Source organism: Ischnura elegans, chromosome 13 (assembly GCF_921293095.1).
Source record: "Ischnura elegans chromosome 13, ioIscEleg1.1, whole genome shotgun sequence".
Classification (NCBI taxonomy): domain Eukaryota; kingdom Metazoa; phylum Arthropoda; class Insecta; order Odonata; family Coenagrionidae; genus Ischnura; species Ischnura elegans.
Window position 1 is genome coordinate 10,964,643 of NC_060258.1, and position 26,665 is coordinate 10,991,307.

The following is a 26,665-nucleotide window of genomic DNA, read 5'->3' on the forward strand; positions in this document are numbered from 1 at the left end:
AAAACGTCGTGATTCTCCTCGATTGCGTCTATATTTTGTTTAAATTACAATTATTAAACTATTTTTCATGATTTGAGCGCTAAAGTTTCGGGTGAAAGTCCCAATTGATGACACAATCTCTGTTTATTCGATGAACATATTCCAGCCAAAACGAGCCGCTACGTTATCTTGGCTCACCTATGAGATCACAATATTTCCTATCTCTCATCATTCCAGGAACTCACCCGAATGAAATTTCGAGCAATTCGAGAATATCTTTGCAGCCCCTCGAAAGAGTTATTAAATTTACAATTATTATGCCACCTCCCATTCTGTAGCTCATTGGCAATCAATCTGCGTCTTGAGATGCTCTTTTGTCATTTTATGTTATGTGGCGTTCTCTAGTGGGGTATTAGAACACTATAACGGCCAATATTGGTGTAAATATTGGTACGTGTCATACGATGCGTAAAGCCCAATATTTTTACCAATATTGGGCCAATTTATTGGCCAATAAATTGGCAAGTGTCATACGGGCTTAATGGATGTTACACAAAGGGGAACAGCCTACTTTAGTTCATGGATATCTAACTAAAATTCAGCCCACCTAAGATACCAGTGGAAATATTAAATATTTGTTAGCTTTATATAATGTATATACTTTACTTTGAGCTACAAATTACAACTCTTAAAATATTAGAAATAACTAATAAAAATTATTTTCCTTTGTAACGGATGTTACATCGATTTTGTAACGGATGTTACACAATTTTCCCCCTTGGTAAAATAGCCTATAAAATGAACCCCTTTGAAAATTTTCAGATTTAAAACACAAATTAAGGTATATAATAAAGAATGCAGATGATTTTTATGAAATAAATTATTTATTTATTGATTTGTCATCATATAAAATTCACTTACTCTTACATAAATAAAGTTAAATCATACGTTGAACCACATTAGGCTTATTATTTTTTTATACAAACTGAATAACTCAAGTATAGCCTATATAACATCTCATAAACTTAAATTACTTACTTTTACAAACATTAAACCAAAATATCAAAGCAATATTATAAAATAACATCAATGAAATCTAGACTTAAATTATTTTTCTTTAGGCTTTACGCTATTTATTTATAGTCTTCTTATACAAATTGTATAAGTTAGGTATATAGCCTATAATTCCTCTCCTGAAATTTCATTAGTTAATTGACAAACTTAAATCAAAATATCAAAGCAATACTATAATGCAACTCCATTTAAAACTGTTCCTCTAAAGAATTATCGTTCTAGCTCATGTTTTAACATACCTACGATAAGTTACTTATTTACAAGGATTGGGTATGGATACTTATAATGTACCCTGTCCTGTCCTGCACACGTTATATCAGGGTTTGGTAGAATTTTTACTATTTGTTCAAAATCAACATACTTTTCACCATCTTCATTGATTTTAAAAAGACAGCCTTCGTTACCAACTGCAGTAAGAAACAAAACACCAACTTCTCCATCATCACAAACCGGAGTTTGACACACTGCCGCATATGTAAAACTGTTTCTACTCGTATTGTACTTCACCAGCACATGTGTGTCAGGGACGATTTGACTTTCTTCAATTACTTGTTCTTCTGCACACTCATCTCCAACAAGTTCTGCACACTCATCTCTATCAAGTTCATTCTCCAGTTGCCAAAGAGCCCCAACTCCGCTGATACAAGAACTGACTGATTCGCTGGATTCCGAGTCACCGGAATATACATCGGAATATCGAAGGGGGGTTTGCTTCGTCGTCTTCTTTTTTTTCTCCCCAGGACTGACAACAACTTGATGTTTATTCATCGAAGATCGGTTGGTGAAAGCAGCAAGAATATGCTTTTCATCAAACTTTTTAAAGTGATGATACTTTTGGATTCCTATAACTTCTGCTGCGTTCTCCCATCATTGTTGTAGCATTTTTCCAGTCTCGACTACATCTTGTTTTGGAACGAACAATACTTGGACAGATTCACAGGTTTTCTCACAGACATCAAAAAACTCCTGTGCTGTGTTTATTATCACAGAGTGGGATTTGATCTTAATCCAGATCTGTCGCTTGAGTTGGCCTCCGATTGCATCGACAGCACCTTTCCCATGACCAGGTGCAAATGAGCTCCATTCAACATTCTCTACATTCAAATCGTTAGCAAGGAAACAGATATTTGAAGTAGTGAATTTGCTCTTAAATTGAGCAGAACAGTTGTCTGAGAATATTAGCAGGTTTGTCAAATCCTCATAACAAAATGCCTTGAAATGGCTGATAGTAGTTTTCAAGAAAACCCAGCTTGATTCTTTAGAATGAGTTAAATCATCACTTACTACAACATAGGACTTAACTCCATTCTCATACCAAATACAAGCTGTAAATAAAGTTACTTGTCTGTGGCCCCAGTGTCCACTCTGTATCTCATCTTGAGGCGTAAGAGAAACGTTTTCAGCATAGTCGATTTGTATGATAGCTGTACCCTTGTTGATCTTACTCTTTACATGATCAAAGTATGCTGATTGCACCTTCTGGACAAAACAATTGAATTTAAAACTTGGTAGCATTTCATTAATTTCTTTAACAACTGTTTGTAATGCAGTTGTTTTTTCAACTACTTGGTATTTACCTTCAATTTTCTGCCAAGTTTTCCATTTTGTAATTGCTGACAAATCAATGTTTTCCTTCAACACAGTTTTGATATCTTGAGTACAAGTTTTGCATTTATTAGTCATGCAACTTTCGCTCATAGTGTTGCAGCACACTAAGTCCAACAAGCTGCGATGGTTAAAATTTGATCCTAAACCAGCAGCAGTCTTTAACCCCTCTACCAAGAAAGCAAAATTTGCATGTTTCACACACACACAAACATTGTGTGGTGTGTTAGCCACTGGTAGAACATGTTTAGGTCTCAAATCAAAAAACTTGGATCTGGATACAGAAACATTGTATTTTTCCTGAAACAATTCTCTTGCTTCGTCTATAGTCATGACTAAAAATCTTTTTTGTTTTTGAATTTTCTTCTGTGTTTCAGGATCATATATTTTTACACAGTCCCTTTTCCCCGGGGCTTGCCAGCTGATATCATCGGTTTCGTACCATTTTATAACTTGTTCGTTCATTTCCTCACAAAACTTTTTTCTAGGTATGGTGTTTTGTTTTAGTTGGACTAAGTCTGAATCAGTTAACTTCTCAACTTTCAATAATTGCCGGATGACAGCTTTTTTCTTTTTAGGGCTGAAAGGCAGCGACTTCCGCACTTTAAACACCGCCTTCTTAAGAGTGCTTTCTTTCTTGTAAGAGCCTAAAACTTTAGTAGGAGTAGACTCACTATGGTGCGTTTGAGCAGGTCTTTGCTTTGCCCGCCAAGCTTTTACTCTTAAGCGGGTCTCTTCTTTTTTCTTTAATTTTTGTTCGTCATTTCTTCTTTTGCTTTATTCCGGTTATCTTTGTTCCTTTTTGCGTCCTTTTCGAGATGTTCTTTCCATTTCTGTTCATTTTTTTTCTTGTTATACCGATATTTTGCCATCCTATTCTTAAACACAGGTGGGTTTTCAGAAGCATCTTCGTGACTTGCCATTGACAGGTCCTGTAACAAAACCACTCTTTGTAGCCAAACAAACTAAGACTAAAATTGGTTGTACAAAGTTATACAAATTAATGGCAAATTTGTATCAACTTAAATCTTTACTTTTATTTGTTAATCAGGCCTAGGCCTAATTAAAATAATAGGCACAAACAATTTAGGCCAACATTTCTTTTGAAATTTGTATAAATAAAAACGGTCGGGATGTAGGCTAAAATAAAGCTATTTATATTAATTAATAGGTATTAATGATTAAATACCATTCAGAAGTATTTGGTAACTTGTTCAAATCCTAAACAGTGAAAATAGTGATAGTAAAGATAAAAATATGTGTGGTAAATGTTGTAAATAAGGTTATAACTAATAGGTTGATGCTTGTAACATCCGTTACGTAACGGATGTTACAAGATTTAAAACTGTTATAAAAGTGTAATTTGACATTAATATGTAAATTTAAAGGGATATACCAACAGATGCATACCTTAACCTTACTTTTGGAAACTTTCATTGTTTTCCTTAAAACCATTCATATAAATAAATAACTTTTTCATGTTTTCGTGTAACGGATGTTACATGCAACCTTCTTTTGTATAACATTTAAAAAATGCATAAAGAATCTTACCTGATCTTTCATTTTTGTGATGTCACTTGAACATAACCTCTTCTTCAATCTAATCACAGTTTAGTGAACTAGTGAATTGTGCCTCCACCACAGAGCTCAAAACTTAAACATTTTTACACACTAGCAATCCAGACCTTGAATGATGCAACTTCAAATCTTCAAAAAAGTGGGAAAAAATAAAAATATTAAAATTTACTCTTTTGATTCATTAAATTAAACTTATACTTTACAGTTGAACATAAATTATTTATTTCTCGTATTAAATCTAATTTTTTTCTCAAATTCCCCTTTTATGTGGATTGGCTGATGGGTAGTTTCATAGCATTTTTATTTGGAGGAAAGAGCCATCAAGGCCTCAGGGCAGTAGGTTTTTATCTTAGGTTATTGCACATAAATTAAAATCGAATATAAAAAAGACAAAATAATATTAATTGCCAATAAGTACATTATTCATGAGAATAACAAACTTAGCAGATTAGTTCTGTGCTACATAATTTTTTCATGATGAAGTTCTGAAGAATGATTCGTGAACTCCTGGATAAGGAAAGAATAGCAAGAAACACAATCACAGTACATCACTTGTAATGTTTCAGAAATTATAGGAGAATTACACCTCCCTATGAAAAACACAAGAAAGTTATGAGAAATGCTAGGACTTTCAAACAAAATTAGCTAAGTGAATTGGCCATAACTGAGTATTGCACTTTTAAACAATTTTTAGACGATATCCACAAAAATCAGTTCTGTACGTAAGACAAAAATGGAAGTAGACGTGTAACTATAGGGGGGGAAGGGGTGTCGCAAATGCTTGCGGAAAAATTTCCCCTATCCTTGAACTTCCCTGGTAACAATGGTCGAAACAAGTTTTAACAAACTAGTAAATACGGCTCGAATGCCCATGCATACATATTTGTGATCTCGCGGCCAGAAGAAAGTGTCGCCGCATCATAGTTGGAGGAACTGGGTCAACTCCCATCCCATCGGTGTGAAAGTAATCCTGCAAGGGGCCTACGTTGCATGAAATCGGATGCTATTTTGTGGGTTTATTCGAATGATATTTACAGGCCACCGAAATTGACGTGGAAACATCAATTTCATTTTCCGCAATGAAGTGAATATTTTCGTTCCGGTGCTGATGCTGGTTTTCGATGCTGGTCACTTTTTCAAGGGAATTTGATGGTGTTCTTGAAGAACCCACAACAGTGGGTAGGGGAGCGGGAGGTTGAAGGGGTGTATTTTTTTTTTGGAAGTGAAAAATTGACGCGGCGACATAGCCCAAAAGACTTTAATGTTCTTTTGCATCTTGCGATTACATCATCAAAACCGCCAAATCTATTACTCATGCCCTGGCATAGATACCGATTTATAAATATCCATTCATATAAAAAATGGCAATAGACCCAAATACGTACATAAAAACAATCTTCTCAAATGTTTTCCAATTGGACTTTTTTCTTTTGGAAAAAACGGTCCTTCGTGGAAAACCTATGAAACGAGTTATTAAGAACTATTTATTCGGCGTAGCCATACTCTTCAGATAAAGTCTCTGAAGCAGCTCTCAAATATGCTTAAATTTTCATAACTGCTTGGGAGGGTAGAAGAATGGAATTGTTTACCCGAGGAAATATATGGGAGCCCTTCAAAGTTAAATACTCGGATTTTTATGACGAGGCTAAAAAATTGAAATGTGAGGTTTTTGTATTTTTTTAAATATTAATAATATTTATTTATCAAGGTTTGGAATTTATATTTTTGTGCTGCATGCTACCATATCCTATGTTACCTTATATTATCTGTCTGTATATCTCATGTTATCTTGTAGTTAGTGGAGAGTGGGCCACAGTGAGAAAAAAACCACTATCATTTTTCATATTTTCTCCAATTTATATAATGTATTACTATCTTGTCGGCAGGTAACTTCTCTATTTACCACACTTCCTTCTCTACTTACGACGATGTAAGGTAAATTTGAAAGGATCCGAAGTTATTTAACTTCAAATATCCCTGCAAGCGTGGCCCAATGTCGGCCCACAATGAGATATTTATTTATTTATTTCAATCGCCCCGAAAACAGCTCACAAGGCCTTTTACATCGGAGGGTATAACATGAAACAACAACTATCACACACAACCATGCCCTGGATAGGGGCAACCTACCCAGGCGGGACTCGAACCCGCGACCTTCGGTTTGGCAGGCGAGGACTTTACCCCGCCGCCACCGAGGCCGGTGAATATGGTAAAAAAGATATGGTAATTAACGCAACAATAATAAATTATGATAGACATTTTGTTTGTAAATTTTACAGATAAAGGAAGTTCACTTTATAAACAAACCTCTTTTAAAATACTTATGATGAGGTTATAGCACTTAAAGTTAAATTTAACACTAAACTTTTAAAAAGAATGGAGGCTTGCTGTATTGGTAAAGTTTTTGGCACAATCATCATATCTAAAAGTCTAATAAATTAAATAACTAAGATAAGAGGAAAATACAAAAACCATAACTTTTTATTTTATTATTTCCTTCATTTCTTTCAAGCCAGCCTAAATGTTAACAGGAGTCATAGCTTTTCCATATGCAATTCCAACACTATGGGTAACTAAATAAATTTGCATTGGTTATCCTGGACTGTGTATGAGTTACCTTTAAGAAGATGATCGATTTTTTTTTCAGGCAGGAAAAGATTAGATACTTACAACTTCGTTAGATCTTTTTGATGTAGACTTTCACGGGTGGTGCAGCAAGCGTAGCAATTTGTTTTCAGGTTGACCTCCGCATCCATTTATCTCAATGACGACAGTTTCACCGGCGAATCGCATTACTTTCCCTGACTCATACGAGAGGCTATTGAAATGGCGAAAAACATCCACCTTCAACAGGGAGGACAGCTATTCACTATCAAACACCTGGAAGACACTCTTGCCCAAACGGACGAGTCAGAATTACGCACATAGCCCCAGCCAGGGGCTACATAATGCGGGCAATAACCTGCATCAAACACTTTGAACTTTCCATGTAAAGTATGTCAGCGGGTGTATTCTAAATGGCTCTTATGATGAGTTCATGACGTCACTGGCTCTTACCGCGTAGCTCACCCCTGCTCCGATACTTGTGGACCTCGCACATTCCTCTCAAACGTGGCTCGCTGTAACACTCCGCTGAACGATTCTACCCATGAGGAATCGATTCTCCCTGAACGACTTGAACCAGAGCTCAAATGACGTCACAAACTCAGGAATAGTGGGACTCGTACATTTTTTCATTTTAAAGCAATAAGAAAAATGACTTAATGGGAAAAACTTTTTTGTAATAACTTTTCTTTCCCATCCACTGATGGAATGATCTCACAATATTTGAGATTTCGAGTCAAAGTGAATACATAGCCACATTGGGTGTTTTACAACACACACGACGCAAGTCGACTTGCGCGGTTTTCTTGTTCCCTTCTGTGTGTGTCACCGACTGTTGTGACACAAGTCAAACAAACGATTACGCGCAAGAATGGGAGAGTTGTAAACAGTTACCGCGAGTCGACACTAGTCGACGTGTGAGTCGCATGAAAGGAAAGCACCCATTAGAGTGCACATTGCATTGAATTGGGTTGCCAACGCGAGGAAGTGATTGTTGAAGGCTGGTAAGTAATCTCCAATGCACTCAAGTGAACCAAATTCATCGTTTTGGTTTGAATACTGGCTTCCATTTTTACTTTCAATGACGTTTGCCTGCATTACGCCAATCCAAATTACTCAACTGTATTTCTGTCCTCCTTATATCATCGACTTGTTTCATCAATTGTATTGAATCGGCAACACCGATCTGTTCATAAAAAGAGTCACTCATTCATTAAATTGTTTTCGGAGAAAATATGCATCATTAATAGAATATAAATTTCTTTCAATGAGTTCAAGAACCGGGAAAAATTTACGAACAGACTCAACCTTAATTATTATTATTTTGTAACACTCGTGGTCATGCTTTTAGGTCAATATGTGAATCATAACAGTCTCTAGGTGGCAAGATTTATTTGTAACCTAAATTAATGCTTCACATAAAACTAAAACAAACTATCAATTTACAAAATTACCACAATATACAAAATAATCACACATATTTTGGAGTAAAGATTATGAAAATTACACAACTAGAATTAAACAACACAAAACAATCATAAAAACATGGTAAGCTGTCGGCAAATACACCATTTTTTTTACACATTTAAAACTTCAATTAATTTCATTGGATCTAAACATTACTATTGAAGCAAATGAGTAAAATACATTTTTATAGTTGAAAAAGATAATCGGAGGCCCATATAAATATTCGGACAGGACAATGTAATGTTACAGTTTAAATCGAAGCTATTGCAAAAATTTAATTGACTCCAGAAATATACCGAGGACAATGACTTAATATGTAGCATAACATGGTGCTGTGAATGGCCCTTCACATTAAACCCAGTTTTGAAGGACAAAATACCATTAACATGGATTAATTTCAGTCAAATATTGCAGTGCATCAATTGTGACTATTATTTTTTACAAAAAAAAAGATGGCTTAAAAATGGAATGAAGCATGGATTTGGGAGAGACACTTATACTTGAAAAGAAATTGTTTTCTTAGTAATCTTTCATAGAATATATATTTAAAACATGGATTCCTTAAATTGTCCAGCGCTCACGTGATAAACTTACGTAAAATCCTTGACCAGAACATTGGTAATGTGACGCATCTCCTAAATAAAAACGATTTCAATTCATATTGGCACCAATCCTAAAAATCCTGCTGGTACCAATGCCTTCAATATTACGGAAATTATAATTTTAGCAACAAACATTTTTGGTATACGTTTCAATGCATTAAACGCTTCATTTGTCTTTTCATATTTAATGTACACATTATATATATTTATATAGATTCAATATATTAAACAGCAGCATTATAAGTTTCAAGAGAGATTTTCATCAGGGGTCCCACTCTAACTACATTACAAAATTCACTGTTTTTTACTCCACGTTTTCACTGTCTACATGTCATCAAATCCACGTTCTGTCAAAGAGCCATTTTAGGCGGAAATATTGATCACGTAACAATCACCTGCCCCACGTTAACTAAAAATTTAACAAATGCAACAGATGCAGTGAATGCAAACGCAGCAATGAAAGTGCTATAATCTCTCATGACGTCACCCCAGACGGCACAGAATCCTCCGTATCTAATTCATATGCAGATAGTATCCATTGACTACCACTCCGTCGCTCTTCGTCAATGGATACTATCTGCATACGAATTAGATACGGAGGATTCTGTGCTGTCTGGGACATATCGTTTGTAAAATACAGCTCCGGCTTAAGGTTGTGAGTGGTAAAATGGAGGGACTACACTGCCAGGGAAATGAAGGAGAGTCTGAATTTTTGCAACTGTCAATGAACACTTGGGTTACTGGTCTTCCAATCACAGGCTCAAGATCACTGTGTCGTCATGGCGCACGGACCAATAATTGCGCTCCGAACATAGGATACGTGTTGAGATAAATGCGTGGACAGAGTGCGCTTGACTGACCTTGAAATATGATCGACGTATCCATTTTTCTTTTGATCTGTCAATCGTAGTAATAAAATCAAGTATGAGAGATTTTCAACGTTTATAGACGAAATTCACGGCTTTTTCACGGTTTAGTGGGAACCCCCTTGTACGCAGTGCGTAGCCCGATGCATTCACCCGTTACATCCATGCATAGAGTGTTAAATACAGGAGTAACACTTTTATTTATTCCACTTAAGTTGTGAAAATTGCCCTAAATGAACCTCTAAACCTTGTTCCAACTTTGTCCCTCCAACTCCAATATATATATATTTCTGCTCAAAGATGGCACCTGCATCCCTCCGACAGTCTTTTCTCTTGGATTTTTTTTCGCTTCCCCACGATGACCACAGCACCAATTCACTCAGCCACGCCGCGGCACGCCACCTGCACTCCTCCCGACTCTGACGCTGGCAATTCACACACAAACCACACCCCATCCAACACGCTCACCTGAAAAGGCAACCAGCATCAATTAATACAAACACTTTTTTACACATTCAAAGCAGCATTGAATGCATTCAATGTATTCAATGCCCGATTTTCATTATACTGCTGACCCCCGATTATGGGGCTGCGGTTTATCCGTGTTGCAGAATACACAGGCCAACAAAAAAATTTTGTTTGAAAACTTTTTCTATTTTAACAGCTGATCTTTACAGATTTTTATGTGCCGAATCCAAACCTGGCCTTAGATTTTTTGTATCACCCATAGTTTTCAAGCAATACGTATCTAATATTTAGTCTAATACCCCTATAAGGTATATAGGGAAATCTATGAAACACTGTCACATCGTAAAATTGTTCGTATTAACTGTTCCCTACATCGTGATAAAATTGTTTCCATTTACTACTGCATGATAATACAGGGTTCCCCTGTCAACTGGAATTGATCTACATTTTCTTTCCCTTTTTTCCTTGAAGCTTCTTGCGTAGCTTTTTCTGCGATGAATCGCTTGCTGAACTTCTCGGTGAAGTACCAACAGTAATCCCCATTATCTTCCTTCATTAGACCTACTTTTTCAATGTTATTATAACTATAAAAAAGCAGTTAAATTCTTAAAAATATTGCTTGATTTCATACACTTTTTTACACATTAAATGCATTCAATGCCCGATTTTCACAATCCCGCCTGGGTGGATTGCCCACCACCCAGGGCATGGATGTTTGTGATCGCCAATCAAGTCAATAGTAAGAGAGGACAATGTTGTCCTAAATTCGCTTGTATAATAAAGACAAAGTTATTATCAAGTAGACGAAGTTAATTTCCTGAAACCACAACCTTTGTTCTTACCACGTCGAATTTTAACAGTGTATTAAAGCAAACCTTAGGAACACCATGTCACTTTACAACATAAACGTCCTTTTCAAAAGCCTCACACCACCTTCAAACTGGTGGCATGATATATGGAGGAGGCGACGGACAACTTAAGTCATTTGCACCATGAGGGAAGGGTATGGAAGGAATGGTGGAGAGAAACCCGGCGTCGACATTAGGCTGCTCTTAACAAGGGGCGCCAAGGGGATCATGGCTTGATGTCCCATCCGACGAACGGAGTGTTGCGCTTGAAATGTCCTCCACACAACACTCGAGCAGGGATCGGGCAGTCTCCGAAAATTCTCCGCTGCTGCCAGGATTAGAACCTGGACCTGCCGGTAGGGAAGCCAACACTCTAGCCACCACACCAAACCGATCCCCACCTTGGAACTAAGGCTTGCATTCCTGTTCCGTAAAACTCTTTTGACTATGCACGCCCAACAATGAGAGGTGTTTAAGTGCAGTATGGGGTCTACCGCTGCATCCACGTTATATAATATAGTGGAACTTGGTTATAATGGCATCGGCTGTAATTTCAACTCGGGTTTAGCGTCACATTTTATACAGACAAGCCAAAATTGAACATTTTATGTTGTACGAAAACCCGTTTATATCGTCAACAAATATTGCGATGCTCGGGTATAGCGTCAAACATTTTGCGGTTCTTAGGTTGCAAAAGTGCTTCACTGCTGCACTGCTTCAACACTCAGCGCGCTTTCTAGACGTTTGTTGCGCAACGGAGAGAATTTATATTTCTGAAAGGACCGTGCAAAAGAAGATCACAGATTTTTTTCGACAGTAAAGTAAGGTTTTTATTAGGCTATAAAATATTTAATTGTGAATATAATTTTTTTATTTAAGTTTTTTATTATGCATATTCCAATGTACGAGTAGATTTCAATAAACAGTGTTGTAAATATAGCACAAAATTTACGTTTTTACTTTGTCCTTCCACTCAGATTTTAAGGCTGCTTTTTTATAACGTCACTCGGATATAACGTTAAAAATCTTCTGGTCCCTTTGATGACGTTATAACCAAGTTCCACTGTATTGGCGTGCCCATTTCTCACCGGATACTCGCCGTGCCCACTGTACTTCGATCGACATCATCATCTCCATACACCCCCTTCAACCTTTCGTGAATGTTTCCTACTGTCTCATTCTCACAACAAAAAGGAACTCAATGACAATGCGTTGCTTTTGACGGACATCGAGTTCAACCGCCTTCTTAAAGTAGAAAGATTTCGTGTTTTCCCTGCGAATACACTCACTCGAGAGCTCTCGGGATCGCCACCGGGTCAGGAAATGCACAACTGCCGACGTTTCGACGCCCAACTCGGCCATTGTCCTCAGGGATAGGAGTGTCGAGGGAGAATTTTTAGATTTAATATTTTTTGCAGATACTAGATCACAAAGTGAGAATGCACAGTTTACTTTTCAGACTTATTTGTGTTTCAGACTTTCATGACAGCTTATGTGATTCAACATATTCCCTTGAAAAAAGCAACAGGCATCGTTTGGGGAAACGTTGAGACCACCCAAAAATTGATGCTTTGAAATATGTTTTCATTGAACATAACGAGCACATTGCAAAATTTTAAACGAAGTCAGCATTCTTCCGCGAATTCAGTGCCAGGACCTTCGACTCACAAGCTTATCGTAATATTTTGCTTCCCCATATCTGATAACAACACCGGACACATTTTGTATTTCGATTTCATGGTACTAAGCCATTCCTAAGTTTAAAGGGACTGCCTTATCACTCACGTCTTGAATTTGACTTCAATGATTACATGACGATTGACGATGCGAGTTATTCTCCGAGGGCATAAACTCCCGTTCCGTTAAAAATAAACGCTTGCCACCAAGCAGAGTTAAGCTAATAGCTATTCAAGTTCAAACCGTGTTTAATTTAAACCCACTGACAATGAGGTACAAGTTGAGTCGGTTCTAATAAGCAGATGTGGGGTAGCCCGCGGAATGAGACAATGCATGCTGCTTTTACCATCGTGTTGAATCACCATCAACTTACGTCCATACTAGAAGAATGACTATCTTTTTTGGATCAACTTGGAAGCCAAAATTTTGGCACGGGAAGAATTTTAACGACTCATTTCGCCGCTATATTTCACTGGGGTGACGGAAAATATAGCGTTGGAAAAATTCTAGAAAAACTTCCGTCAGGGATAGATATTCCGTAGTTCAATATTCCGGGTTAACGACCATCTACTGTAATTACAATAAATATGTTATAAACAGCGTCGATCAATAAGTCGAATAATAAACGACAGGTGATACTATTAATATCTCCGGCGATCATCTGTCTTAATCAAAAGTAGTTACGCATACGATTGTCGTGTGTTTTAGGTTTCAATATCCTTTTACTGCTTTTTTTACTTTACCTAATTTGAAATAAGAGCAACATTCGTGTTCCTAAGGTGCCTGGAATATTACTGAGAGGGGCCACGGGAAAGCAATAATTAGATTCGCGAAGTTTTTAGTTTCACGCTCAACAGCGTGACGTCATTTCAACCATTCCTGTATTCATTTTTGCAACTAATTGAGACGAAATAATAACCTAACTCCATATTGCTCCAGTCGGATTTTGTAAAACAAGCTGAAAGACAACTGCATAAAATCAAGATTAGCGGCCTCTTTGGGGCTGGGGTTATGCTGTGCAAAATCGAAGAACTGCGTAAAATCAAGAAAAGATGTAAAATCGAAGTTTCACCATTGCAATTCACTGTGCTTTCCGGTCGGACTTGAGTGTCGCTGTGTAAAAACGAGACTTGGTGTAAAATCAAAGTGCTTAAAATCGAAGTTTTACTGTACTCCATTAATCAGCAAAATTCCTGTTTAAATCCTTTAAAGGAAATCACAAATACTCGCCAAAATCCTGACGAAACATTTACTTTGATGTATCTTTAAAACACTCGTGTGTTATTTACTTTCTTTTAATGGCATACATTTTTGTTTTTTGATGGTGGCTCAAATTCTAGTCCTATGACCTCGGAGACCACCTAAAGCTCCTCCTCTTTGTTATCTTTGTTATTCAGCAGTAAAATCAAAGTGTAGAAGTAAATAAAATTATTATTATCAATTTAATTATCATTATTACTCACCGCGTTGAACTTACACTTATTAGCGATCTTCTGCTGACCCTTTATTTCACTCATCTTTATTGATGCAATGACGATTTTTCGAGTGCCTACTTACACCTTTTCTTATTATATTAGAAATGCTATAGTCACCTACACGTCACTTTTACAGAAAAAAATTTCAAAATTTCATCGAGACCGCTGAAATGTGCGTAAAAATGGAATCACTAATGTCCATAAAAATATTCCATGAGGGAATGCTTCTAAGTTGATGCATATTATGATTTTCTTAAAATATTTCATTAAAACAATTGTCATCCTCTAATTACCAATTTTTACAATGCATTTATTTCAGGTGATCCCTGAAAAGTATTATCCAACCTTCATTGGGCAGAGAACACTTATTCAATGAATTTTTTGCTGCATGCAGCACCTTTAAGTTACTTGAAATAATATTTTTTATTCATAAAAAGCCATAACAATCACTACAGACCCCTAAAACCTGAAAAAAATGGCAGGTTCTCATTTAGTGTTTTTCCTCATTTGGTGTTTTAAATTTTGTCCCCCCTGAAAAACTTTAAATCAGGATTCTACTGCATTATTATTCACCGTGTTGAACTTACACGGGAGAGTCCCGTCCTTGGCTCCCAGAGCGCCCGCCCCTCGCCTCCCCTTCCCTCTTTATGTAGACGGTGGTGGTGCATCGTCACTGCTCCCGGCAACGGCAGGGGCGGAAGCGCCAGCAGGGGGAGTCACGGGCTCCTGCCGAGATGGACTTGCAGCGGGAGAGGCCGGAACTGCCCTCTCCTGGGAGACAGTGGAATGCGGCACTGCAAACAGAAGACAACAATAACAACAGCGTAAGGATTGCTGCAGAAAAATTTAACCATCTGTCAGTCGCTTCACGTTTGGGAACACTATATGTAAAATTTGAAGACATAATGTACAAACATATTTACGTTAAAATATTTCTTGGAGTGTATGCCAACGTACAGTTGAGTCCTCGTTTAACGTCACTTACCGTTCCTGAAAAATGTGACGATAAACAAAATGACGTTAATCGAAGCATAATATCCCTTAAGAAACAATGTAAAAAGTGAATATCGGCTCCTAGACCTCACAATTCTTACGTGAAAAAAATATTAGCGTATCATAACTGGGGTATTTTTTACTGTGGGAATGCCAAACTATCGCATAAATATGAGTTCCTGTCTTCATTGACGACAATAGCTGCAGTGACGTAAATCCTTCTCCATTTTTGTATCTTCCTGCATTTGCTTTTCGGCTTCGCTATGGTGGTCGCCCGGGCGAGCGTTGCCTGTGCATCATCATCGCTGAAACATCGTCGCAGTTACAGGAACCAAAATTATTGTGAACACGGCGAACGTTATCGCGAAGCGTAGGTGCGATAAACGAATGACGGTCTCCAAATTGTCCTGACGTTATCGCGAAATGACGTTAAACGGGGTGACGTAGAACGAGGACTCACTGTACGTGTGGTTCCTCGTCCCCTTGCCGATCCCCAACAACACTCTCTTGAAGCAATATTTTCTCTCTTGGACTCACTGTATACGAGGTCAAGATAAGGCAAAAAAAGAAAAAAAGTAAATAATAAACATATTTACATGAGAATAAACACAATGTCGATATGATAGCACCTTGAGTTTTAAGGTGAAAACTGGTAGCCGATATATATCGGCACCATGCAAAAAATGGTCATCCATCCAAATATGAAAAAGCAGTGATGATGTCAGGAGATAAAACATTATTAGGTAATAACACCTCTTAAAATTGTATCAATCTCATCAAATCTACAACTACATACTATGCCACAAGCCGCTTAAAAGGCGTGTGGCATAGTATGGGTTTTAGGGTCATTCCATGACAACAAAAAAGTTTACATTTCTTTTTATAAATACCAGAATGTTATACATGTACAGTAGACTCTCGTTATTACGAAGTTCACGGGACCGAAAAATCGAATGTTCGTAATAACGAAGTTCGTAAGAACGTTTCTTTTAGGAATCGTCGAAAGGAATAGTGTATTATAAACGCGATTAAATTACGCGGAAATATATATAAACAGGAAAATGCGTTTCAGTTTTTCAACAGAAGAATGCGGCAGGATGCAATCGAGGGTTGATATCTTTCCGAATACGTTAAGTCCGATATTCAAACTAGATGCATTCCAAGACCTTGTTCCTAGGTTGATAAAATTACAGTCCGGCCACCGAGAGTTGTCCAATTACAGACAAAATGGTCTAGGTCCGGGGAGGGGGCAAGGCTGCCAGATAAGAAAGGGAAACGCTTACAAAGTGTTCCGTGAAGAAAAGAACCGGAAGGGACGACGAGCGTGAAGGACCCAGAGGAATAATCACTTGTTCTGTGATTCGAAGAATGGGCTTATTTTGGTAGATCAGGCTTATTTCGGTGCTCGTTTATGCATTTGACAACGTTGTATGGCTAGGCGAGGGTGTGAGGTGCGTTTGGGGGACAGCGATTGGCTTTAAACCGTGCTGGCGCAGGATTATCCGCCCCTCCTATTGTGCCGTAATCGGACAACCCTCGCCAGCCGGACTGTATGTAATTTATCGCAGAGTAAGGTTATCCTGCGGGATGCAACACTGCATTACACGTATGCGCTTACTTACGCTTGTGGCGAACTGATCTAGCGGGGCCTGCGATGCATTCGGAGCCAAAAAAATAGCTCCCCGCGGTGACGAAGAAAGGGCGAAGCGTTGAACAGTTCCTAAATTCACACCATTTTCATTGATTTTTTCACGTTTCTTTTACTATAGCTTGGGTAGGCCTTTTCGACGGGACCAACGGTTTTCTTCGTAATAACGAGAACTTCGTAACAACGTTGTTCGTATTAACGAGAGTATACTGTATAAAGAAGGCAGTGTTAAGATTTTTCTGGTTTTTAAAGCGAATTCTGCGTGATCTTCTGTGTGGTAAGTGTAAAGATGTAAGTAATGACTACGACAATTGCAACAATACACAAAATCAACCGGGTCATTCCACGTCAACTCAACCAGGGTCCCACGCCCACCATCTCAGATTTTTATCATTTTTTCCCTGTTGTTAGCCTCAACCTTAGTTAAGAAAAATCCAAAATATTAAAGACCCTTGCGAGTATTTTCCAAGATATGAGTGTTTGAAGTCAATGAGGCATATACAGAAATTCTGCACACCGGTCAAATTATTCAAAACTATCATATTTGTGCCCCTGTAAAACCTAAACCAAAGGAGTGAAGCTAGTAAAACTTTTAGAGGCTATAAACATGCTGCTATAGTTTTCAAAAATGTTATCAAAACGATTTTCACTTGAACACTTTTTTTCTATAACTGTTCAAAAATTGCACTTTTGAAAAAGTTCGAGAAATAAGTGACATTTTCAAATACATGTAACAATCACATACATCAAATGAAAGCCATAAAAATCTCTGTAAGCGTGGTAAAGACCAACAACTTTAATATAGATCGAGGTTTTGGGCATTTTTGAATTTATTTGTTAATAAATCGTATGAAAATGATCATTCTGCTAGTGTTTTTTGTTGTAAAATGCCACTTTTTCAAATTCTAATTACAAAAAAGGGACACCAATTAGGTGACTGAGTATTTTGACATAACTTGCAGTATCCTTCCTATTTCAGGAAAAGTGAACCTGAAGTTGCTCCCATGGTATATAGTGCTTCTATGATTTATTTTAGTGATGGTTGTAAAATGGTGGGCTACAGCACTTATGTTTCAGGGCTTCCCTCAAAAGGGGAGTTGTATTTGAGTATTGAGGTGCCTGTAAACTCATATCATTCTTTCAATTTAGCAGCCAAGCTATTTTTAATTTCCAAATAGTATAAAATGGCAACATTTTAACAAATAATTGGATTTACTAGATACTTGCAATTAGGCAAAAACTGGTTGAATATGTACCTATTTGAAGGATAAGTACATACCTCTGACTTCTAAGCCTGATATTAAGCACCCCCCCAGGCCTTCTCACTTGCAGTGACTGTGGAATCTGGCAAGGTACACTGCCTTCCTGTGATGCTCTGGTACATGCATTAACACCCAATGTCATCATTGAATGTGGAAACCTTATCTAGTACTACTAGGATAGTAGTACTAATAGTACTAGATAAGCAGATTTGATTCGGTGGGGGATTATTGAGCGCTTTTGCAGTGGAGGTATCAATGTCTGGGCCGACTTTGTCCGAATTCATTACATTTTGTGCGAATTTATTCAACAAATTCCTCCGATGAGGAGATATAATTTGAACAGTATGTACTTGCATGTTTATAAGTTTATGAAATATTTAGGAATCACATATTCTTAAATAACTACCCGTGAATTTTTCTATAATAGGACTTAGTAAAAGGCATTCATCCAGCGTCACCTGAAGGTGTGAAAAATATTTTCAACTAAGGTTAACAGAATTCTTGAAATTTTTTTATTATTTAACTATTCCTGCTGACTCATTAAATATATTAAAAGTTTAATAAACATTGTTTGCATGATAAAAATTATTTAGTCTTCTTTCTATCACTTCAACGTTTGTTTATGCCCATATATGGGACAGTTCGCCGAAATGGCGCAGCCGCTTAATTGGAGCAAAGTGTGCCTGTTCTGATATGTCCCAATTAACCGGAATCTACTGTATTTTGAACAATTGCTCTTGAAAGACCATCTTGAATGGTCTTGAACCTCAGTTTAGCATTCAAGATGACTTGTTACACGTTCCTTGTTCAAGACATCTCGAGTAGCGTGAAAAATGCTTCAGTGTGTGCAACTTCAATGTTTATTTCTCTGAGCTACGACATGCATTGTTGTCTTGGGTTGAATTATGATTTCAAAGTTAAGTGCGAGAATCTTCACAGCGGAGAATACACGTTCTTTTAAGCTTCAAGTAACTTATCCCTTTAACATACAGAAAAACCTCTTTTATTCGTAATGGAGGGGAACAAAATTTGGACAACTGCAACCAATCACTGCGACGGTGACATCAGTTGTTTGAGGCATAACACGCACATTTCTCTCGTAAATACGTGTACTTGAAATGGCATTTGATGGATTAGAATTTTTACATCGGACAGAAATGCACAATAGCAGTGAAAATTCCGAGTGGAGTAAAACTTTTTTTTTAGCAAGGCGGCGTGTTCCTTCAGGATATTTGAAAGAGATATAATCCGAATCAACAATATGACCTTAGTGTTTCGATACAGGAATAATATTCCTGTAATAAGCTAATATCTTTTTTGAATCCATTAATGAATGTCATGATTCGAAAAAATCCAGCGTTTCCTGGGACATAGGCAACCTGGACAAACTTTCCCGCATTGATCGTTTTCCCGCATTCATCATTTTTTTCATCCATCCCCTTGAAAAACGATAAATCGAGGTTCCACTGTATATATATTTTCTTTTATTTATATTCTTGACGGGTCCTACAAATGTATTACATACCTTGTGGTACCAATAAATATATTATTACCATTATTTATCAAACGACAATTTTACAACATGAATTTGAGACTGAGCACTCCATGTTAACTGGTGGTTAGACAAAGGGCATGGCAGGTGAACTCACCGCTCTCAGCCTTGTCGGGAACCACCTGGTTGGCCTCCTGCATGACGTAGGAGTAGGCGGGAGGCGGGGCCATCAGGACAAGCGGATCAAAGCCAACGGCCGCCTCTCCTCCTCCACCTTCCTCAGCCTTCTTCCCTGCAGCCTTCTTCACGGTGGGCACGGCATAGCGAGGGTCACTGATGGCCGTCTCGTAGTCGGGCAGAAGCAGCAGAGCCTCCTGGTGGGAGAACGCAGAGTCGGGAGCCACAGGCATAGCCTCGTGGGGAGAGTCGATGACGTGGACCGTCCTCAACTGAGCAATGCGACGCAGCGAAAGGTACTTGTAGCAACGCCACACCACATTGATCAAGTAGGCCTGGAAGACAAGAAAACCATCCCATTATACTCTCTCCATTTCATCTTTGGGGGTGAGCTGGTGCGGCTGAATCAGGTGGAGGTGAGGGGAGGGAGAGTTTCTCGACGCGTGACTTTATCATAACCAATCAGCAGACAGTGGGCGTGGCCTCAGTCAGTCGCTCTTCGACCTCTGTCGAGTTAACCTTTTCCCTACTGTACACGTATATATACGTGTGGATAATTCCTGACCTGGGAGACAACGGGCATATATATACGTGTGAGATTTTCCCGGCCAGGAGATTGAAAGCCGTACATATACGCTATCCAGCTCCCCCCCTTTTAGGACGGTCGTGGGTTTACGACGTCTTTGTCTGGGGACCCAACCCTAAGGGGTTTAGGATTCACCCTCAGAATCTAGAAGCATGTACCTGGACCCCTCGTCTTTTATAACCCCTCTTAGCGGTAAAGGACAGCGGTCATACAATTGTTTATCCAGTCAGTTTTCGAAATAAATATTTGTTCATTTCTCAAGAAATATAAACTAAGAATTGAATTCTTCGTCTTTTGAGCAGTGTTTACAATTTTTAAATGAAATTGTGCAACAAATATTAACTTATATGTCGAGTTCTGTATAAACATCAACATGGAAATTGTTGCTGCATTAAATGCGTAAATATTGACCTTAGAACTTTGCTTAAAATTTGACAATGCTCAGAAAAAAATTAGGAATTCAATTCATAGTCTGCAATTAACGTGCAAGCAACAATTATCTATTTGCTAAATACTTATAACCAATACATAAGTTGACCGCAAACCAATGCTGCAGGTATGGTTGTAAACCCGGAAAGGAGGGAGCACAACTTCTCTCGGAGCCCGAGATAATGCGAAGTCCCTGTGTGGAGGGGTCGAAAAAGGTTCAGTGAGACCCTTCTTAACGAATGTCCTCCAAAACTGCTCCGTACCACAAGAAAGAAGAGTCTCTTGGGGCGAAGTGAAGCAGTCGTGCCAAGACGAAAACTCCGCTGTCTCGAAAGGGTTAACATAGCGAATCTGTTTGTGGAGCAGTGTTGCCAAAACCTCACCCGTTCTCCTCGTATTTCGTCTAAGTATTCCTTCCACCAACAGTGCCGCATTCAGCGTGGTAGCTGACGATGCCATGGGCTTCTGTTAAAAGGATTAATTAGTAGGTGAATTGTCTTGGTGCCACCCTTAGCACAGAAACTGTTAAAAAAAACTGTTGAAAATTTCATGTAGTTTTTTTTTTTACAGTAACCGTTGAATCCAACAGTAACTGTCAAAATCCAATAGTAACTGTTAAAATCCAACAGTAACTGTAGACAATCCCACAGTAACTGTAAACAATCCCACAGTAATTGTTGAAGTCCAACAGTAACTGTTAAAATCCAACAGTAAATTGGGACCAACCTTTAGAAAAAAAAAACTGTTGGATTTTAACAGTTACTGTTGAATTTTAACTGTTACTGTAGGTGGTGGTTTTCGGGAATTGCTGCGTAGGTAACATTTTCACACTCAACGTTTCACTCCTCCTACTAGGAGCGTTATCAAGAGAGAATGTGAGGGAAACCGTTCTCGTCCCGAGCTTATGTTATAGGTTTTGTTCACCCGTTGTTGACCCGATTTTGAATTTTTGCGGAAGGCAATTGCCGTTGGTCATTATATTGGGCCAGTAACCCTCTCCATATACGACTGAGGTTATACATCCATCCTCCCTATTAAAGTTATTAGGCCTTTTGGCTATCTCCGCGGATTCACGTATGAGACGCGGATGATATTCTTCAGTCTTGGCCAATACCCATGTAGTGTTAAACGTTATTTTTTTCATCAATTTCTTATTTTAAAACACAAAAATACACTCTGAGTCTATTCTATATATATGTCCTAGGGGCTGACTTCAGCACTCAAAAAATTCCACAAATAACCAATTATACAGGTCAACATACTTCACCAGCTCCCTTGACTTGAATTAACACTTCTTGCATTACTTAACAAGTTACAAACGTACAGCAAAACCTCTTTACATCGTAATGGAGGGGACCAAAATTTGGACAATTTGATGTATGCAGGTCCACTACTCGTATTTTTCCATAGCTAAGGGTGCACATGTAATCACCTATGCCACCTCTACGTAGATGCTTGTGTAGCAAAGAGAGCTGTGAGCTGTTTCAGATTTCTGGTTTTCCTGGTTTCCGGATTTGAGTTCCTCAACTGTACTTCATATGCATTTGACAACGTCGTATGAATAGGGGATGGTGTAAGGTGCGTTTGGAGGACAGAAATTGCTATTTTTTATTAACTTTTATCCAGGTTTTTTAGAGCCTGAATATTGACAACATCCATTTCTGGGCCTGCAATTTCCTAAAATTTTCTGGCGAAGGACCCTTGAATCCCCTATTAAACCTTTCCTGCCAGCGCTTACTATCGGAAAACGTTTTCCGTGCTACGAGTAGCATAAGAATATCTGAAACCTCTCTGTACTGAGCTCTTTTTTGTGGTGGAGTTACCCTGGTATTCTAGTCCCTCTGATCTGGAACCCAACTCAACGGGATGCCCGTCCCTTACCCCAGCAAGTGGACTAGACACTTTAACCCTATCTTAGCCCACATCACATGTAAACAAAAGGGTTCCGTAAAGAAAGCAGCCAGAAGGGACGACAAGCGTGAAGGATCCAAAGGAAGAATCCATTGTTTTGGCGATTCGAATAAAAGGATTGTTGTGGTGGCTCAGGATTATTTCAGTACTCCATATGCATGTGACAATGTCGTATGACTAGGGGATGGTGTAAGGTGCGTTAGGGGGACAGCGATTTGTTGCAAACAATGTTGGTGCAGGATTCTCCTCTGGCCCCTCCTCTTTAAGTGTCATCGGACAACTGTCGCCGGGTGGACTGTGGGCCGGATTGCACGCACACCGGTGACTCATTCACGTTTCCAGGCTGTAGGCCGTCCATCCGGAGAGAACAGAACAGGACAGAACTGGACTCACCTTGAGCGCAATGGAGATGGTTGTGATGAGCACCAGGAGGAATGCGCACGATTGCGGGCTCACGTGGTCCAATGGCACGGGAATGAAGTGACAGTCGATCTGCTTGTCCTGCACACGACACAGGAAGCTCAGGATTGACAAACTGCAAACAAGGCATTTTGATTAGCGTCTCCACCCTTCAGTGACTGTAAACTGCAAACAAGGCATTTTTAATTGGTCTCTGTAAGCTGGAAAGCTTACACTAACAAAAGCCTATGTGGTGAATTCAATCGATTCGGCTTTTCATTTGTGAAAATCCATGTTGAAATGAAAACACACAACCTTGGTAACTTTTCACTGGAAACAACAACACTAAAATTATAACCAGGAGCACATAGGCAGTGGGCAAACACGCCATCCAGTCGCCCAGAAGACTGTGGATGAAGAAGGAACTGCAATTATGGTATTCCAGGAGGGATAGCATCGCACAATGCAAATTCCAGCTACACTCAGAACCATGTCATATTCTACATTGGACTGAATGGACTTGGTTCGACGACTATGTACGACAATGAAGTGATGACATCGCTCGGAGAAAAAGGTTAGTCATTTTACGGAAATTGAGAAGCTCCGTAAAACGCAGTTAAGGCCTTTCCTGTGAAAAGTTACCAAGGTTGTGTGTTTTCATTTCCTACGTGGGGTATCGTAAGTACCCCATTCATAATTCATAAATTATATGTTGTATTTTAGTATTTCCTGTGATTCAACACCATGGCTCTCTTTTCTTAATCATACAATATGTTAAAGCACTGAAGGAACAACTCAGAGAAAAATTTTTGCTTTGCAACAGCTTTGGAACCCTTTTGAAACTGCTTTGGAACACCAAAATCTGCATTGGAACTGCTGTGAAACTCATTTCCACTCATTTGTACAAAAAATTAGAAAATTGAAGACGTTTGTCACTCATTTGTGATCCCCTTTCGAACTCCTTTGTAATTCTTTTCTTAATCGTATAATATCTTAAAGCACTGAAGGAACAAGTGACTTTGTACACTGTCATGCGCACAGGTGCCAAGTTAAATATGTACTCCAATGGATGAAGTTCAACATGAAAAAATATTTGAATTACAATTAGTTGAGATTCGAACTCGAATCTCCTGGTTAACAGTAAGTTGTGTTAACCAGTTACACCACCAAGACATTTTCTCAGAGCGAACTTCGGGATGGGTTTTACTGAACAAGATGTTGACGTGACAAGTCCACACTGTGGTACATTTGGCGAAGGGTCGTGCTTACTAAGCCACTGTCGGGGTGAAAAACCCTTATTTTGTCACGAATATTGCCTTTTTCGAATCCCGGCTAAGTCAAATATCTTTTCATGGCAAACTTCATCCGTTGGTGAATTTCATATAATAACTTGTTTTGTATTATTTACAAATACATTCTATGCTATATTTAGATTTTTACATTGATTTTGTGGAAAATGGCAGTAATCTTACGTAATTAGCTATTGTAACTGAACACTGACTAATAAGCTATGAAAAAACAAGTGCATTAGGAGCCTTCATATAGAATATTGACATTATTGAAGTTATACAGTAGACTCCCGATTATCCTAATGGCTAATGATGGGGAGAGACGGCACGAATAATCGGTAAACACGGATAACACAAACTTTCACTTAAATGTCTTGTAATGTTCATAATTTACATAAAACAAACAATATATTATTATTTCTGAAGTCATTCCGTTATTTTAGAGTGCTTCCTGGACTCATTGAGATCTTCGTTTGCCAGACCGCGATCTTTTTAGCAGCGATAACACGGTTTTACTCATATTAGAATGAAAAAACTTTGTAAATTTCACATTAATTTTATTAACACGACCAGTTTCATCGCTGCGCGACCTCATCAGGTGCATATATAGGAAATGATGGTCTTAAATACCCTGGGATACATGGGGGTGGATGCTGGACAAGAGGGGGTGGTCGAGTGAGAGCGAGGGAAGGTGGGGGGAAAAAACCCAGGAAGAGGAAGGCTAGGAAAGGCAGTGCGGTGTGTCACACTAAGTCGTTAGGTGGGGGGGTGGGGTAAAGGTTAGGATTGTGGTCAGTAATGATTGGTGTGAGAGGTAGGTTGAGTAATGGGGAGTGGGAAAGGAAAATTACATCGTTACGTAGCAAAACTACTCGACAGGAACACGGAAATTCCCGCTTGTCAACAATTGCTTGGAGATTTGTTTACAAACACGGTAGTGAAGTGTCAACTCGAGCTGGGCCTACAATTAGATTTATTAGATCGAATTAAATTTTTTGAATGCAATTTCAATATTTTGAATATATTTAGTAATTAAAATGTTATATTGTCACCAATTTCAGTTACTAAATTGGTGAAAACAAAACAATTTAATTTGTAGTTTTGACCGACTTATCAATTGTTGTGTTACTATAACTCCTAAAAACATATCCCTAAGAAAGAGATGAATTTTTATGTGAAATTAACCTTATTTTAATGGCCTATATGTTTTCCGGGGCTGAGACGAATCCAAAAAAGAACCTAATATCATTGAAATCGGTGCAGCCGTTCTCGAGTTATAAGTGTTCTAACTAACACGATTTTAGACTTTCTTTTATATATATATATATATAGATGTGGCAATTTCACGAAGTTACACCGCAAACCATTCAATTGACGGTTTTACTCGTATTATTAATGCTCCGTGTAAGGCCTGGCGTCGAAAACCACGCATCTGCGGCTGCGTGAACACGCATACCGAAAAGTGGTTTGCACGAGTGCTTCAAAACCACAGCGCGATGTCGGAAACAACACTTTCAGGCACCACGCCACGCAGTCGCATCTTGCTCAAGTTGCCCTGGTTGCAACTAATGCGGGACGTGTATCCGTGATCAAGGAGTGTGGTCGCGCTCGGCGAGGCTTGGACAACAAGAGCACGGAGTGAATGCAGCTAGCATGTGATTGCTTTCGTTTTACGGTGGTGATTCTAATAGAAATAATAAGCCCAGTGCATCCAAACATTCAAATGCAGTAAATCCGGTAATTTACGTCATCCTTTTTAACAAAGATTGCGGAAAATATTGAGCGAGAGTGAAAATCACGCATGGATAATCCGCAACACTGATGCAACGCAGCCGGATAAGACCCAGCGCACACGGAGCGACTATTTTGTAACCACAGTTGGGAATCAGTTGCATCTGCAACCAGTTTGCAACCAAAACAAAACTTCTGTCCGCACACGCGAGTAATGACAAAGGGCTGTTGTAAATCAGTTTCGTCTATTTTACAATCAGTGGAGTGTTTATTTAGTGCGGTACGTGTTGCTTTTTTAGCCCTTGCATCGGCCGTCAGCGCTTACTATCGCTGAGTCACGCGAAGAAGACGCTGTGAGCTATTATCAATACCAAAGACGTTAGATAGTTTGTGTTTGTTCAGGACTTCATGCTTCTGTATTGCTCCAACGAGCTTCATGTTGAGTTCTTGATCATTCATTTTGAGATCGACACTACACGGCCGTCAAAATACCACCTAAACACCA

The 26,665-nt window shown here is 38.6% G+C and overlaps 2 protein-coding genes across 2 annotated transcripts in view; both read right to left on the reverse strand.

Annotated features, from left to right (window-relative positions):
• Positions 1-540: 540 nt before the first annotated feature.
• Positions 541-4,505, reverse strand: LOC124169985. Its single transcript, XM_046548677.1, has 2 exons — positions 4,210-4,505; positions 541-3,590 (listed from the first exon to the last, which is right to left on the reverse strand). The coding sequence occupies exon 2, from the start codon at positions 3,121-3,123 to the stop codon at positions 1,921-1,923; it is 1,203 nt and encodes a 400-aa protein (XP_046404633.1). The 5' UTR covers positions 3,124-3,590; positions 4,210-4,505; the 3' UTR covers positions 541-1,920.
• A 5,294-nt stretch (positions 4,506-9,799) lies between these two features.
• The window catches only part of LOC124169986, a 37,026-nt gene continuing 20,160 nt past the window's right edge, over positions 9,800-26,665 (reverse strand). Inside the window, exons 4-7 of the mRNA XM_046548678.1 lie at positions 23,135-23,276; positions 19,796-20,150; positions 14,831-15,037; positions 9,800-10,243 (exon numbers count right to left, since the gene is read on the reverse strand). Coding sequence (XP_046404634.1) covers positions 14,889-15,037; positions 19,796-20,150; positions 23,135-23,276 — 646 coding nt within the window. The 3' untranslated portion in view covers positions 9,800-10,243; positions 14,831-14,888. The remainder of the gene's footprint in view (positions 10,244-14,830; positions 15,038-19,795; positions 20,151-23,134; positions 23,277-26,665) is intronic.